Source organism: Xenopus laevis, chromosome 4L, assembly GCF_017654675.1.
Source record: "Xenopus laevis strain J_2021 chromosome 4L, Xenopus_laevis_v10.1, whole genome shotgun sequence".
Lineage (NCBI taxonomy): Eukaryota > Metazoa > Chordata > Amphibia > Anura > Pipidae > Xenopus > Xenopus laevis.
Genome location: NC_054377.1, coordinates 129,262,738 through 129,279,406, shown reverse-complemented (window position 1 = coordinate 129,279,406; position 16,669 = coordinate 129,262,738). Strand labels below are relative to the sequence as shown.

General features: G+C 39.2%; 1 protein-coding gene across 8 annotated transcripts in view; it reads right to left on the bottom strand.

Moving 5' to 3' along the window:
• Window positions 1-16,669, bottom strand: part of LOC108714625 (inositol 1,4,5-trisphosphate receptor type 1) — a 119,069-nt gene that overhangs the window by 76,112 nt on the left and 26,288 nt on the right. For all 8 annotated transcript variants that reach the window (XM_041590798.1, XM_041590799.1, XM_041590800.1 and 5 more), the window contains exons 2-3: window positions 4,160-4,262; window positions 3,686-3,756 (exon numbers count right to left, since the gene is read on the bottom strand). In XM_041590798.1, coding sequence (XP_041446732.1) covers window positions 3,686-3,756; window positions 4,160-4,251 — 163 coding nt within the window. In that variant the 5' untranslated portion in view covers window positions 4,252-4,262. The remainder of the gene's footprint in view (window positions 1-3,685; window positions 3,757-4,159; window positions 4,263-16,669) is intronic.

Genomic DNA, 16,669 nt, shown 5'->3' with positions numbered 1-16,669 from the left:
AAAGTTAAAAGGTTGAACTTGATGGACGTGTGTCTTTTTTCAACCTAACTTACCTTTTCAACCTTTTTTCAACCTTTAACCCCTGTGCACTCAGAGGAAGCAGAAGCTTGAAGTAAAGCTGTTGGTATAGAGATGCCAAGGATCTGGGTTAATAGATATGAGAGCGGCGTTCAAATGATTTCAAGCCTGGAGCAGGGGACTGTCAGGAATTAATAGAAATGAGGTTAATACATTGTATGCAGAAACATCCCAAATCAGGACTTTATAATCTAAGCACCAGATGACAATGGGGGTGGCTGGGAGATATTAACCCTTCATATTAGGAGCCAGAGTTCCACCGGAGCGGTGATTAATTGGAAGTCTAAAATAAACATGCAATAATCTTCTCCAACAAATCTCATTTTGTGACTGACTGCATTTCAGCAATCAGCGCTTGGGTTCCCAAAATTAACCTCTTCCCAGGAGAACAGACACTGCAGAGAAACAGCGGCCCAGATGCTATGAGGAATGGAGCACGAACAGCCGTCCATGCCCAGATGGAATGGAGCAGGTTCTGTAAACACATCAGAACTTGGAACGAACAAGAGATCGGGGAATAGGATGCGAATGCCGTGCAATCTCTTTAAAGCGTTGTTGAATGTGTTTACGCTTATATGAAGGAGAATAATTAGGATGGAAAAAAAAATTGGTTGGTTTTACTGCCAGTGATTTCAGTTATTTCCAGTGGAGACTATTTTCGGGAGATTTGTCGGAGTCGTGCATAAATAATCGCAGGAGACTAATCTCCCTGTCGGCCAGGGCCCATAAAAGGGAAAAAGTGACAATATATTAAAGTGATGGTTCACCTATAACTTTTAGTATAGTTATAGAATGGCCAAATCCAAGCAACTTTTCAATTGGTCTACATTATTTTTATTTTTTTTTACAGTTTTTTTATTTGCTTTCTTCTTCTGACTATTTACATCTTTTAGGTATGGGTCACTGACCCCATCTAAAAAACAAATGCTCTGTCAGACTGGTCAGACTGTCAGCCCTGTCGCACAGAACAATATAATATGGCATCCATTAATTGGACCCATGGAGCGACTGGTTGGATACAGAATAGCATCTGCCATTTTATGGCCATCTCAACACAATCTTTGCTCACAGATCCACAGGACTACATCTATGTACACTGAGAAAAAACATATCAATACAGGATAAGAAGATGGTATAAAACAGATGAAGTCCTGCATTCCCTGGGACTAAATGTTAACATATGCATTGTGACCAAATAAAAGGTCCGTTTTCCCTTTGAGATGTCCATTGTGGGAGATGTAAACTTTAAGGAAGTGCTTGCGAAACAGAGAATGTATTTTTTTTTCTTGTTGAAGAATTTTGCTGCTACGTCCTGGAAGATGGATTGTTATGAAAGGAACAGGCAAGCCAGACAATTTATGACTAGCTACATAGTAATATAGGAAGTTAGGTTGAAAAAGACACACGTCCATCAAGTTGAACATTTTAAGTCTATATATAACCTGCCTAACTGCCAGTTGATCCTGAGAAAGGCAAATAACCCATCTGAAGCCTCTCCAATTTGCCTCAGAGGGGAAAAAAATTCCTTCCTGACTCCAAAATGGCAATCGGACTAGTCCCTGGATCAACGTGTACTATGAGCTATCTCCCATAACCCTGTTTTCCCTCACTTGCTAAAAAGCCATCCTTTATAAAGGAGAAACAAACCCTTTATTACAAAAAACCCTACCCCCCCTACCCCACATAGACCCCCCCTCTCTCCTCCCCCCCAGCCTAGCTGCTACCCTGGGCAAATGCCCCTAACTCTTTACTTACCCCTCGATGCTCCCTCAGAGTTCACGGCAGCCATCTTCCGGGAGACCGGAGTGGCGGCGCATGCGCAGTTGGAGCAATTTCCCGGATCACGACAACTGCGCATGCTCCAAAATTGAGTGAGATTGCCGAAGTGCCGGAAGATGGCTGCCATGAACACTGATCCCTGACTCTGCAACGAGGGGTAAGTAGAAAGTTAGGGGCATTTGCCTGGGGTAGCAGCTAGGCTGGGGGGGGGGGGAGAGGATCTATGCGGGGTAGGGTTTTTTTTAATAAGGTGTTTGTTTCTCCTTTAAAGCTATCTAATGTATCAGCTCACATAGAGGAGCTCACTTTACACAGGAAGGCTGTCCCATGGAAGGATATTTTATTTTAGTGAGAATATGTTGGATGGTTTCTCTGAATAGGACACAGAATAGGACACAGCTTCCTGTTTGTGTGAAGAACTCCCAGAGGGGCTGGGGTACTGCCTGCCATTGCAAGGATTAGAGGGAGCCTCTCACCGAATGTCACTGAAAAACGTATAAAAACTTGGGAGGCAGAGTAATCCACCCGAAACAGGACGCCAGTACAGGGGTCATCTTAAACATTTGTGTGTTTTTATTGGTAATCCACAAGGGGCCCAGTTTAGTGAGGGAACTCATCAATTGTGTGATGGTAGCACCCAGTTGGCAGGAGTTATTTTTAGGATTTATGTTTTGTATGTGAAAATGGTCACCCCTGCGGGGAAATAATCTGCCTTCATGTGAAGAAAATGTCTCTTGTGGATCCTGTGAGCTTAGGGTATTGAAAAGTATTTTTAAGAGTTAATATTCCTGCACTAGCCATCTCCAAATGACAAGGGACAGGAGAATCCCAGAGAGCAGAGGCCCTTCAAGAAGAGATCAGTCTGCTCATATTCACAGGAAATGGCTGCAGGGGAATCCAGAGCTGAGGTACTGGCAGAATCCCAGGGAAGTGGAGACACAGCACAGAGGACATTCAAGGGAAAGAGAGACGGAAGAAGAGTTTAGAAGGGGAGAAGATTACGTATGATTAGCATGACATCAAGGGGGTTATTTATCAAAGGTCGAATTTTAGAGCTTTTTAAAAGCTCAAATGAACTCACGACTCCAATGGTTTCTAATTTAAGAAAAATCTCGAATCAGTGAAGTCGGGGGAATGGGGGAACCCGAATACTTGAATTGATTGAGCAGGAAAAAAAACCCGAACATCATGAAGGCTACAAACATCTTCAAATGATTCGAGGGACCTCTGCCATTGACTTCTACATGACCTCGACAGGTTTTAGGTGGTTTATTTTCTGATTTGCGCTATTTTCAGCTTCGGGGGTATAATAAATTTTGAAAAATTATTATTATTTTTTTTTTTTTAACTCAAATTTCTCTGAGTTTTTTTTAACCTGAAAATTTTAGTTTTGACTGAAAAAACAACAACTTTTTTGACAAAAAAACAACTCGACCTTTGATAAATAACCCCTAAAATGTATGTTTAAACCATACAAGCTGCAAATGTCAATTTCAAAGGAAATTTTATATATATATATATATATGATCCTTGATAAAGGTCCAAACTTGGACCGAAACGTTGGTATGCACAGTGGAATAAAAGGTTATTGACCAGAAACATTGGAGTGCTTATCTTCCTTATTGCTATTTATCATATTTTGATATAGCACCCACTTGGACAAGTCAGAGTGCGGATACACACCTGGACACTATATATATATATATATATATATATATATATATATATATATATATATATATATATATATATATATATATATATAAATATAATAAACATCTGGACCTACACCACCGGCAACCACCTTTGTTTCACCATACATACGCACCTCTGAATTTTTTGGGCGGATTATTGAGATCTCCAGCATCTGGCTGTACCACACTCCTGTCATCCACCAATCTGCAGAGGGAAGAAGACATCCAAATAACCAAAGCTGCTATGCTGATTACTCTGTGCAGGTCTATGGTATTTACTCAGTTTAGTCCTTTACTTATAGAAGGACATACGAATATGCATTGTGCACACATTGTGGTAACATCATTCACGGCTCTGTACATCTACAGGATACAATATACTGCACCTGCACCACAGATATATTGTCAAATGGGGCCTATACTTTAGTGCTTTTACAAGTCTTTCAAGATGATTATAGGAATTACTACAAAGGCTAAGTGGAATGCTGGAATAGTGAAGTCATGTCAGATGCATAAGAGAAAACCTGGAAGGAGAAATAACTGAACAGCTTGGTACAGAAGAAAAGAATGGAAAAAGGGAGAAATCAATATATGGAATACAATCTTACCCCAGCGTGTTGATGAACCCATTGACAGACCCCTCTGCGTAGAGAGAAACAATGTCCCCAACATGGAGAAAACTAGACATCTTGTCTGACATTGCTGCAGCTCCTAGAAGAGGTAAAAATAAAATGAAAAAAAAAAAGTTATAAGCAAAGACTTCATGCAGGTTCCATCAAACCATTCATTTCCCAGCTTGAGGTTCTCTGCACATTCCAAGCCCTCAAGCCTATCACCATCTTATCCCTGAAAAATGTATTCCCCTCACAACCACCATTATTTACCCCCAGATCCACTGCAATTCCAGCCTGTTTAACTTGAACAGCACTTGTAAAACTGCTCCAAGTATGGTCCTGGAAAGTACTAGTGATTTTTCCCAAAGACCTTCCACCTTGAAGCAAATCATGACATGTAATTACTGCTGCAATGGTAAAATGGGTGTTAGCGCTTCAAAAATACAAAGATAGTTTATATAACCAAGCTGCTGTGTAGCCATGGGGGCAGCCATTGAAGTACAGGATACACAAAAGATAACAGATAAACTCTGAAGAATCCCAATGTATACTACAGAGCTTATCTGTTATCTGGGGTCTATCCTGTGCCTTTTCTCCATTTTCAACTTTGAATGGCTGCCCCCATGGCTACACAGCAGCTTGTTTATGTAAAATATTTTTAGAGTTTCTGAAGCAAGCACACTAGTTGTACCAGTGTAGCACAAAAGTACATTATATTTTCATTACTTTAAAAGATTTTCATTTTTGGTGTTACTGTTCCTTTAAGCAAGTCAACCGCACCAGGAGAGGTGATCTAAATAGAAACGGTGATGGTAGAGACTATGATATTAAAGGAGTTGTTCACCTTCCAAACATTTTTTTCAGTTCAATTGTTTTTCTGATGGTTCACCAGAAATAGACTTTTTAAAATTACTTTCCATTTTTTACCACTTTTCCAAAATCCAAGTTTAAAGTTCCTGTCTCTGTTTTGAGTCTGGCAGCTTAGTAATTTAGGCGCAGACTCTGGACTGTTACAATTTGCTACATTAGTCGATACATTTCTCAGCAGCATCTCTGGAGTATTAGCAACTATTGTATCAATTCTAATGTATTGTGAAATGTGGGAATCACTCACGACAGCAGGTTACCTTCTGTTATAGACATTGTATCAATTCTAACAGCTGTCTTTAATGAAACTCCCCTGAGTTCTGCTCGGCAGATAAGAAATGCATTAACTAAATCTTAATTTAGTACAGTTTACAGGGTCGGCGACCCCCCTTCCCAGAGCTGGTCACATATAGAAAATAGAAAGTAATTAGAAAAAGACTTTCTGGTGAAACCAACTGAACAGAAAAAAACAGAAAAAAAACAGAAAAAAAACAGAAAAAAAACAGAAAAAAAACAGAAAAAAAACAGAAAAAAACCAGAAAAAAACCAGAAAAAAAAACAGAAAAAAACCAGAAAAAAAACAGAAAAAAAACAGAAAAAAACCAGAAAAAAACCAGAAAAAAACCAGAAAAAAACCAGAAAAAAAACAGAAAAAAAACAGAAAAAACCAGAAAAAACCAGAAAAAAAACAGAAAAAAAACAGAAAAAAAACAGAAAAAAAACAGAAAAAAAACAGAAAAAAAACAGAAAAAAACCCAGAAAAAAACCCAGAAAAAAACCCAGAAAAAAACCCAGAAAAAAAACAGAAAAAAACCCAGAAAAAAAACAGAAAAAAAACAGAAAAAAAACAGTTTTTAAGTATGATTCAGATTTGATTAACAAATACAAGAGTCATCAACTGACTGGTGAAGAAAGGATTTAAGGGCCTTAGGGCTAAGCAGATTCATCTAAATGAAGGATCAAGAAAAGTAAAGATGGCTTCATTTGTGGTCAGAGCAGCCCTGATAGCTTTGTTTAAAATACGGCAATTCACAAAAATCCCAATGGGCAACATTTCTCAAGTCTATAAATAATAACCTAGAATGTTTATCTAGTTTTAAAAACTTTGAAAAAAATAAGAATTTCTAAACCAAGCAGAGAGAATCCATAGGAAAAGAAACAGGAGAAAAATGCATGTTTTATAAATTAGAAAGCATTAAAGGATTATCATTTTCTGGAAATGGAATGAAAGACAAGTGGACAATTGGATGGAGCGACTGGAAAAAAAAAATCTGAGTAATGCAAAAGCCTAATGCAGGGGGGGAGTTGTAAAGAAGGCAGTTTAACAATGGAGTTGCAATGTTTAGAAAGCGGATCACTAAAGTTATAAGAGGATAAAAGGTTGTCAAATGATTTACTGAGGTTACAGAGCATATTCAAAATATAGAATAGCTGGCCATAGACACAAAGATTTTCGGGCTGTGTGTGTAGTGTCCCGACATTTTTCACGCCATGCCTCTCGGTCTTTCAGACAGGTCAGAAAATGTATTGCCGATCTGTTATCAGTGGGAGACTGTCACCAGCTTTTGTCCGACCAATCTTTTGTACGATTGCTGTCAGGGGCAGAACATCGGCTGATCTGTTCTTTTACTACTTTATTTGATCTGAATGGTTAGTGGCAGGTCGGGAGATGCACCGAACGATCATTCGCCCGACGTGAAGGTAAATCTGCACGTCTGTGACCAGCTTTAGGGGGAGTGTAATTCTCTTTGCTGCATTTATAACTGGTCACTGCACATGATTTATCCCATAGCAGGTGTGACATTATGCAAAACATTGGCCTGGTTATTGCGCTATATAAAAGTAGCCCAGCAACAGATGTCAGAAAACTAGGACACTTCAAACTCTTTAAATAGTCCTACAATCCAGGTCATTTTATAATCTGATGTTTAACAACTTAGTATGACAGGTTTTTCTCTAAATTCTACAGCTGCAGGTATGCACAGCAAGTATACCATTATAGAAACCTAAAGACATACGTGGACTTCAATGACAAGTTCTGAAATGTTTCTGAGGCTGAGCCATTCCTTAAAGGAGAATTCAACCCTAAAGTAAAAAAAAAAACCCTACCCCCCTACCCTGCATAGACCCTCCTCTCCCCCCTCCCACCCCAGCTGCAACCCCAGGCAAATGCCCCTAAGTCTTTACTTACCCCTCGGTGCAGTTTCTGCACCGATGCGGCACTTACTTCCCAAAGATTACAGAAGAGAAGAAGATGGCTGCCGTGAACTCCGCTGGACAGAATCTGCACCAATGGGTAAGTAAAGAGTTAGGGGCATTTGCCCTGGGTAGCAGGTGCAGCTAGGCTGGGGAGGTGGGGGTCTATGTAGGGTAGGGTTTTTTTTTTTACTTTATGGTTGAATTCACCTTTAAAGCGGTTGTTCATGATTGCGTTAACTTTTCCGTACGATATAGAAAGTGAGATTCTGAGACAATTTGCAATTGGTTTTCATTTTTTTATCATTTGTGGTTTTTGGCTTATTTAGCTTTTTATTTAGAAGCTTGCAATTTCAGGGTCAAAATTACCCTAGCAACCATGAATTGATTTGAATAAGAGACTGGAATATGAATAGGAAAGGGACTCCATAGAAAGAGGAGTAATAAAAAGTAGCAATAAATACATTTGTAGTTTTACAGAGCATTTGCTTTTTAGATGGGGTCAGTGACCCCCATTTGAAAACTGGAAAGAATCAGAATATGAAGGCACATAGTTTAAAAACGATAAGGGCTAGTCCACACGGGGAGATAGCGACGCGTTTGCGGTCGCGGCGACAAAGCGCCGCGACAGTCGCCGCGACCGGCGCAGGCGACAGTTTTGTATGGGCGCCTATGTAAAAACGCCTGTGCTAACCACACGAGGCGATGCGCTTTTCAACAGTCGCCTGAAAAAGCCTGGCGAGGCATTTTCAGGCGACTGTTGAAAAGCGCAAACGCGTCGCTATCTCCCCGTGTGGACTAGCCCTAAAAAATAAATAATGAAGGCCATTTGGAATGTTGCTTAGAATTGGCCATTCAATAACATACTAAAAGTTAATTTAAAGGTGAACCATCAGTTTAAAGGAGGAACATATAAATCTACTCTGCATTCCAGAACCTCCTATATAAGATCTAGTACCTGCACACTGAATGTGCTTATGGGTAGGACTACACGAACGATTCCAGCGCGGTGCAAAAAAATGCATGCGACTTGTCGCATGCAACAAAAATAAGGTAAAAGATATAATTGTCGCATGGTGTTGCAGCATTGATCCGACTGTCTGATGCAGACGCAGTCACGCAGAGCACATGACTACATTAATCGTTCATGTAGTCCTACTCTAACTTCAAAATGTTGTGTATGCACTGAGCCATCCTTCAGAAATGGGGGGGGGAAAAAAAAAAAAAGACGTTTGCAAGTCAAACTTTGCACAAATCACTTATAAGAATAGCACAATGGCTTCACGTATTGGCAGTAATTAAAGTAATAAACTGGCCCTTTTAGCTTCTGGCACTTGATGTGGACTTTGGACAAGTCACTTGGACTAGTAGATCATTGTGGCTCAGTAACCCAAAAGTACAATTTGTGTTTATAACAAAATGAAAATAACTTGGCAAATGGGCCATTAATTGGGAAAGCTGATGTACACGAGGAAATCAAGTTCTTAAAGATGTGGGCTGAGATATGATCACTTCCAGCTAAACCCTACCGCAATAGTTTCAGGGCTTTAAATAGACATATCCTCCCTCAATCAGACCACATCCAGTTTGGGACTGGAAGGGGGGAAATAAAATAAATAAAGGGCACAGCAATATCCTAACAGAGTTTCCAGAATGTGCAGGGCCCTTGAAGTAAAATCATAAAGATGTGAAACCCAGCAGTCTGGCATTCTCTCTGGAGCATTCCTCTGTCATTAAATGGTTTGCCTGTGCCAAGATGGAAGCCTTTATTTTTAAGTTTATGTAAACCAGAGCACATGCCCTGCCCAAATATCATAGCAAATGAATGGCACCATAGAAAACTCTCAAGGCAAGCCAAGTCCTGCAGGTGCTCTGCTTCTCCTATAGACATGCATGCTGGCAAATACTCTGAAGTAATATTAAATACTCAGGGTAATACTACATCAGAATTTTTAAAAATGATTGGATTGGTTTATTAGTTAGCAGACTAAATAGCTGTATGATTTAAGTTTTTTTCTTTTTTGTTAAAGTGGACCTGTCACCAGACACAAAACTCTGTATAATAAAAGTCCTTTTCAAATTAAACCTGAAATCCAATTTCTAATTTTTTTTAAAGCATTCATTGCTGTTGTAAGCGCATTTAAAAATCTCAGCTGTCAATCAAATATTGTCTGCCTCTCCTCTATGCCTTGGGCATAGAGGAGGGGCAGACAATTACTTTTACTTTCCATTCAGCACTTCCTAGATGTCACTGCTCTCCACACATTTCCCAGTTCTCTTCACCATTTAATTGTGTAACCAGTGCATGGGGATGGACATCAGGTCCCCCATTCTGGTGCACAAACAAAGATTCTGAGATATTGCAAGACTTGTCTTAATAACATTGTCCACAAAATGGCTCCTGTCTGCTTTCTATAATTATGAATCCCCCACTGTAACAAAATGAGCTATTCACAATCTTTTATCTTAGATTAGCATGCATTGCACTAATTTTAACACAATGCTTATCAATTTCCTGGCGCATAACGATTCAGTGGGGTGTTAGAGTTTAGAGCTGCCAAGGTGTTCTAACACTCCACAGCAGCAAGTTAATTTCAACTGCAAAGAAGTCTAAAGCATTCTGACAAACTGGCAAATTTATCAAAGCCTCCCTGTCATGTTTTGGGTGGGTTGGTTTGTTAAACACTTTGACAGTACAATTATATACAACTGCTGGATATATCCCAATTAAACCTACAGTGAATCTGTACCTAAAGATTAAAAAAAAAAAACCATTTATAATTATGGAAAATTGTTTGGAAAACTGGGTTTACTGTAACTTCTGTTAACTGCAAGGGGAATTTCATGCCATTTAATCTACCCCCCCAAAGAGAAGTAGAAAGGCCAATATTATCTGCTAACCTGGCCACACCACACCAAGTCACTGGCTTATTGAACTGTGTATGGGGCCAAAGCAGATATGAATTTGAGCTATTGGAAGCACAGAGCTTCACAGCTAAAGGGTTGTGGTGGACTTGGGCCGGTACTGAAGTTCCAAACAAAGTGCATAATTCTTTGTTGAGCTTTAGATCTCCTTTAGCGCATGAAAAGGGCTTCCTGGAATGTCAGATTGCTCTTCTGGAGTTTTTTTAATTTACATAACTATAAAGAAGTGAAACCAACTCTACATGCAAGCTTAGAATGATAGAAACTCCCAGTACCGGCAAATATTCACAGAGCATGAACAAGATCTCCCTATATCCAAACAATTCCCCATTTTCCACTTGTCAGTGGCCAAACTATTTTGGCAGTCACACAAGCACATTCCTAGAAAGGTGGCGTAAGTCATTACAATCCACCCCTCCCTCAGTCTTGCACAGCACTATCTAGTCATTGCAAAAAGGCAACCCTTGCAAAACACGTGTGTTTTTTCTAAAGCAATTTATCGTTTAGCAAAAACACAACATAGACCGGAGGCCCCATTTCTTAGCTTTTCTAAGCCTCCTTGCATTGCATGCACATTATTCTTTGTTTACATACTGCAGATAGGCTTTACAGGGATTTCTTACTATAGGTATAGGACCTGTTATCCAGAATGCTTGGGACCTGGGATTTTTCAAAACCGATAATTGATCTTTCTGTAATGTGGATCTCCATACCTCAAGTCTACTAGAAAATCATGTAAATATTAAATAGACCCAATAATCTGGGTTTGCTTCCAATAAAGATTAATTATATCTTAGTTTGGATCAAGTAAAAGTTACAGCTTTATTATTACAGAGAAAAAGGAATTCATTTTTAAACATTTGGATTATATGGATAAAATGGTGTCTATGGGAGAGAGACTTTACATAATTTGGAGCTTTCGACATAATGGGCCGTCAAACTTGCCTGTCAAATTACAGGAATATCCCTTATCTGGAAAAACACAGGTCCCAAGCATTCCAGATAATAGATCCCATACCTGTAGTTCATGAAAAACAATTCCCCTAAAAAAAAATTCTTTAGGCTCCTATAGGTCTTTATTGCAGATGTGTCAAAAGTTTTTAGCTCCAGACTGAACCAAGGCATTTCGATAAAGACAAAATCAAGTTGGTCTCTTGCAATTGGTCTGCATTCTATCGTGGTTTTCACTCTGAAGCAAGTTTCCACCAGTATGCGTTCCATATGGAAAGGCTAAACACAACGTTTGGTTTACTTATAATATATATATTTACTTCCCAATCAGGATTCGTGTTTAGGTTCCGAAATCAACCCGTAGGCAGAGATACATGTTTATCAACACATAGGGTCTAAATAAATAAATAAAGATAAATGAATAAAAGTCTGCAAATGTACGAAGGAAAATTTGCTTATATTATCAGACATGCAACATATAAAAAGTCAATAGCTTTAGGTACTCAGGAATAGATTTTCTAAATACTTAACCAAAAACAGATATACTAGGAAATAAAAACTATAGTGGTGAAAAGCTTGCGTCTCAGTCCTTTCATGCTGCGAGGGCACGGAAGAGCGCAATTTCCATGTGCCTGTTTAGATACAGCAAGATTGTTCTAGTAGATACCTGGACACCCCACTCAGGAGTATTTTTCCCTTTAACTTTTAAAGAAATAAAAGTTAAACTTATGTGAAAAAAAGGCTATTTTCTCAATAGGGGGCTTGTAATATGCAGTCTTGGCATTAGTCTTTTGAGGCTATTGCTCTATTAAAGGGGACCTCCACTCCCTTGCATAGGGATAACAAATCTAATTCTAAGCAACGTTCCAATATACATTGATTACAAATTGTCAAAAGTTTTTAAAGTTATTCCTAACCTGCAATTGAATGCATTCATTGCTTCCACACTTTTGTTGTCTGCGCCCACTTGTGTTTTTGATTCTTGAATCAAGCTACCAGAAGACTCTCTCCTTTAGAAATCAGCTGGCCTTTCCAACATTGTTCCAGGATTCATAACCAGCAATGTACAGAATATAAAGCTAGACAGATGCTGCTTTCAGTAGTAATTACATTTCCCCCCCATTATTTTGATTCTATTTTGAATAGATTGAATAGATAGAATGATTTTCCATACCCGAGTAAACAGCTCTAGACACTGTCTCTCTTTTTTTCAGGATAGCAGCTGCCATATTAGCTTGGTGTTAGCGATATGTGTGACGGCCCGATACCTGCGGGACCCATGGGTTAAGCCGCGGGTCGGGCGGGTTCGGATCAACCTCACACCCCCTTTTGCGGGTGGTCTGGGTTGAGCTCTTCTTCCTGCTCTCCCGGTTTTACCCAACCTGCATATCACTACTTGGTGTGATATCTCTTACTGCCCGAGTCTCTCCCTGCTCGATCATAGCACGGAGCTCAGATTACAGCAGGGAGGGGGAAAGGAGCAAACTGAGCATGCTCAAGCCCAAGACCTGGAGGTTTAAGCTTAAAACAGAAAGTCTGATACCAAAGCCCATGTGAACACAATAAAAGAAAATAAATTTTTTTTTTTTTTTTTTGACAGAGCAGCATTACTTTTTTTAGACCTTTCTGATAAAGCTTACTTGGTTTTAACCTTTCCTTCTTAAGAGGCACATCTAGCTGGATATAGACTTCATAGGAAAGACTGAGCTACTCTAAATATTTCATAAACTCACAGGCATAGATAATGTGTAGCACAAATTAAGTTGTGACCCTGACCCAGAAGGGAAGCCAACCCAAAGCCTGGATTAAAGATTCTCATTGCGGTGCTATAATACAGGTTTTAGTAGGACCTGCCAGTAGTAACTTTAAAAGGGCTGTACTCCACGGCCGATTTTCGTCGGATCGTCTTGCGTCTGATGTAGTTGCAGGCGTCAAAATAAAATGGGACTGAACGAAAAGTCGCAGGTAAAAACTAAAAACCATCCAACGTGATGTGAAAGAAGAAAGCTGCATCTTCATCAGACAGTCTTATCGTGTAGTTTTTACCTGCGACTTTTCGGTCAGTCCCATTATATTTTGACGCCTGTGACTACATCCGACTTTGTCGCCGCGAGACGATCCGATGAAAATCACCCGTGGAGTTCATCCCAAAGATGAAGCCCATGGCTCATGGCAAGCCCCTGAGAAGAAGGCCCTCTTTCCATGCCGGATATGCTTTATTGTCTCCTGTATTGAAGAGCCATGGAAATTGCTTGCAGCTTCATAAATAAACAACTAGCATTAAAAAGATCCACAAACACATTTCTGTCTGGTAAAGATTTTTTTTAGGGAAAAATGTCAGTGCATCAAGTACAACATTATCACTTTTTGCTTTGACAGAAAGCTAGAATAACAGATGTTTTACTAATTCTAGAAGAGCTTAGAATACCTTTGATCAGCCGTTGCGTCTCAGATTCTGCTTGTGATTGCTAGGGTAAAAAGGTGGTTATTTAAGTTTCTGTGGTTTGTTTTCATTATTACTTAAAGGAAAACTATACCCCCAAAATGAATACTTAAGCAACAGATAGTTTATATAATTAAGTGGCATATTAAAAGAATCTTATCAAACTGGAATATATATTTAAGTAAAAATTGCCCTTTTACATCTCTTGCCTTGAACCACCATTTCGTGATGGTCTCTGTGCTGCCTCAGAGATCACCTGACCAGAAATAGTGCAGCTCTAACTGTAACAGGAAGAAGTGTGGAAGCAAAAGACACAACTCTGTCTGTTAATTGGCTCATGTGACCTAACATGTATGGTTTGTTTGGTATGTTTGTGTGCTCAGTGAATCGTACGATCCCAGGGGGCGGCCCTCATTTTTTAAAATGGCAATTTTCTATCTACGATTACCCAATGGCACATAATAATAGAAAAGTATATTATGAAAATGGTTTATTTAAATGAAGCAGGGTTTTACATATGAGCTGTTTTATGCAATATCTTTTTATAGAGACCTACATTGTTTGGGGGGTATAGTTTTCCTTTAAGTGACTAGCTACTCACAGACCTCTTGTGGCATCATGTAAAGTCTTACATCCATATGCAGGACCAACCCAATGTTCCCTTGGCCTTATACAACTGTACTCTATACTCCCCTTTCAGTGGATACACAGATGGGTGGGACATAGGTGTAGATGTCAACAGAGGTGGCGGGTTATACCAAGTCATTAAATAAAAGTGTTGCAATATGTGCGGTTACATCACTAGGGACAACTCTTGATCGCCTCAGCTGGTTTTCCATAAAAACATAAGGGGTTTGCCACTTTGTTAATCTTTAGTTCTCTTTTAGCCATCCTTATTTCAAAAGAACACCTAAACACATTAGCTGCAAACACGCCCACAGTTTAAGACTTTAGAAAAGAGTGATATTGTGCTGATGCACGAAACTTTAAATACTTGGTAATCCTGCTTAAAACTACGGTACCAAGACCCTGGCAGTACAGCATAAAGCCGTCTTTAAGGAAGTTTAAATACATAGCATTTCTAAGAAACTTTTCCTCTCCATTAAACATTCTATTAAAATGTTATTTTTTGGTTCACCAGATGTAGCTAATCTACAACTCTCAGCATGTCTTTCACATATAAACAAGAGGTAAAGCATGCATGGTGATATAGTCCACCAAAGATTGGGGACCCAAGATTAAAGAACAAGGGTTTATAGCAGATGGACAACATTCCTTATCCAGATATTTCAACATGTGTAGTAGCGGTTATATTGTTCCATGGAGACAAAAGAATCAAGAGGTGAATTTGAAGCATAAATGGCCAATGCAGAGCAGTATGGCATAGCTCCTACTAAAGATATTATATAAATCATGGGCTCTCTGTGCAGGATTACACTCCATCATCATACCAGTCACTTTTCTGCATAGCTTGTTTGGGTCTGTCATACGACTGCAGCAGATATATTATACAAGATGAGGAAGAGGTATTACACACATCTATCACAGGTGGAGAGATAGAAGACCCCATGAGTAGTACCACCCAGGCACTGGATAGTTTATTTACCGTCTGTATGTGAGAATATGAGCATCTCCTCCAAAGTCAGAACATTTTAAACATACTGGGCAATGTCCTCCTGCTCTTTAGTATAAGAGAGATAGGTAAAACTAACAGGTATAGTATAAGCATACATCCAATGGCAGTTTTAAAAAAAGGGCAGGTACTCTGAGCCCCCAAGAAGCAGGGGGAAATGTAGATAGAAATATCATAAGATATATATAAGAATGCTGGTGTGACACAGGTTGGACATCCCAGATTCATTCTATTTCCCACCCGATGGCAACCCTCTTCTGTAATCCCAACCCTGGTTTCACATGGATAATATCTGCAATAACAAACAAATGGGTAATGTAATAAATAATCTTAAATTTTCTACTTGTCTAGGTACCAATCCCTGTTTTGTTTAAAGGGTAAGGCATTTTTCAGTAGCAGTATGCACAAAATCTCTCTGTCTTAAATATATTGATAATGGGTTGAGTGCAGAGGATCTCTTGTATGTGTCTATATGTATTTTGTGGTCACAGCCTCATTGCACCCCTGCCTAATGGTTTTAAAAAATAGTGGTGAGCACAACTTTCCCTTGTTTGTTATAGGTACCAATACCAACCAATCATCAGTTAGCATTTACTGTTCTGTTGCTTGAAAACAAACATCTGATGGGTTACTAGCAGTGATGAGTGAAATTTTTCGCCTCGTTTTACCGCAAATATTATGCCCACTAGACTTAAATGGGTGAAAAAAAAAATTGTTGAGCAACTTCAATTTTTGAAGTTTTGCAAGTTTTTGGCGAAGCGAGGCAGATTCTCCCATCACTTGGTACTAGATGTGTGAATGTTTAAGACGTTATTACACTACCTATATGTAGTTAAAGGCACTAAGTTTGCTCTCAAACAGCAAACAATCAGCAGGTAGCATTTACTACATAAAGGGATCATGTAATAATCTCTCTAATGCTTTATTTACCAGTAGGACCATCCAGCTGAGACAAGAGCACCCATTCCGATTAGAAGAAAGAAGGTTCCGCCTAAATATTCGGAAGGGTTTTTTTTACAGTGAGAGCTGTTAAGACGTGGAATTCTCTCCCTTAATCAGTGGTACAGGCTGATACATTAGATAGCTTTAAGAAGGGGTTGGATGGTGTTTAGCAAGTGAGGGAATACAGGATTATGGAAGATAGCTCATAGTACAAGTTGATCCAGGGACTAGTCCAATAGCCATCTTGGAATCAGGAAGAATATTTTCCCACTCTAAGGCAAATTACAGAATCATCAAATGGATTTTTTTCACTTTCCTCTTGATCAACTAGCTAGCAGTTAGGCAGGTTATATATAGACTTAAAAGGTTGAACTTGATTGACGTGTGTCTTTTTCCAACCTAACTTACTATGATCTAAAAGCAAAGATTGCATCTGTTGCTATGGGTTACTGCACCAGGGCAACCTTAGTGTCTTATTACATATGGCGGCATGAGTTCAGAATGTGATTATGTCCCGATTCATGCAGCTAGTTGTCAGTATTTCAAG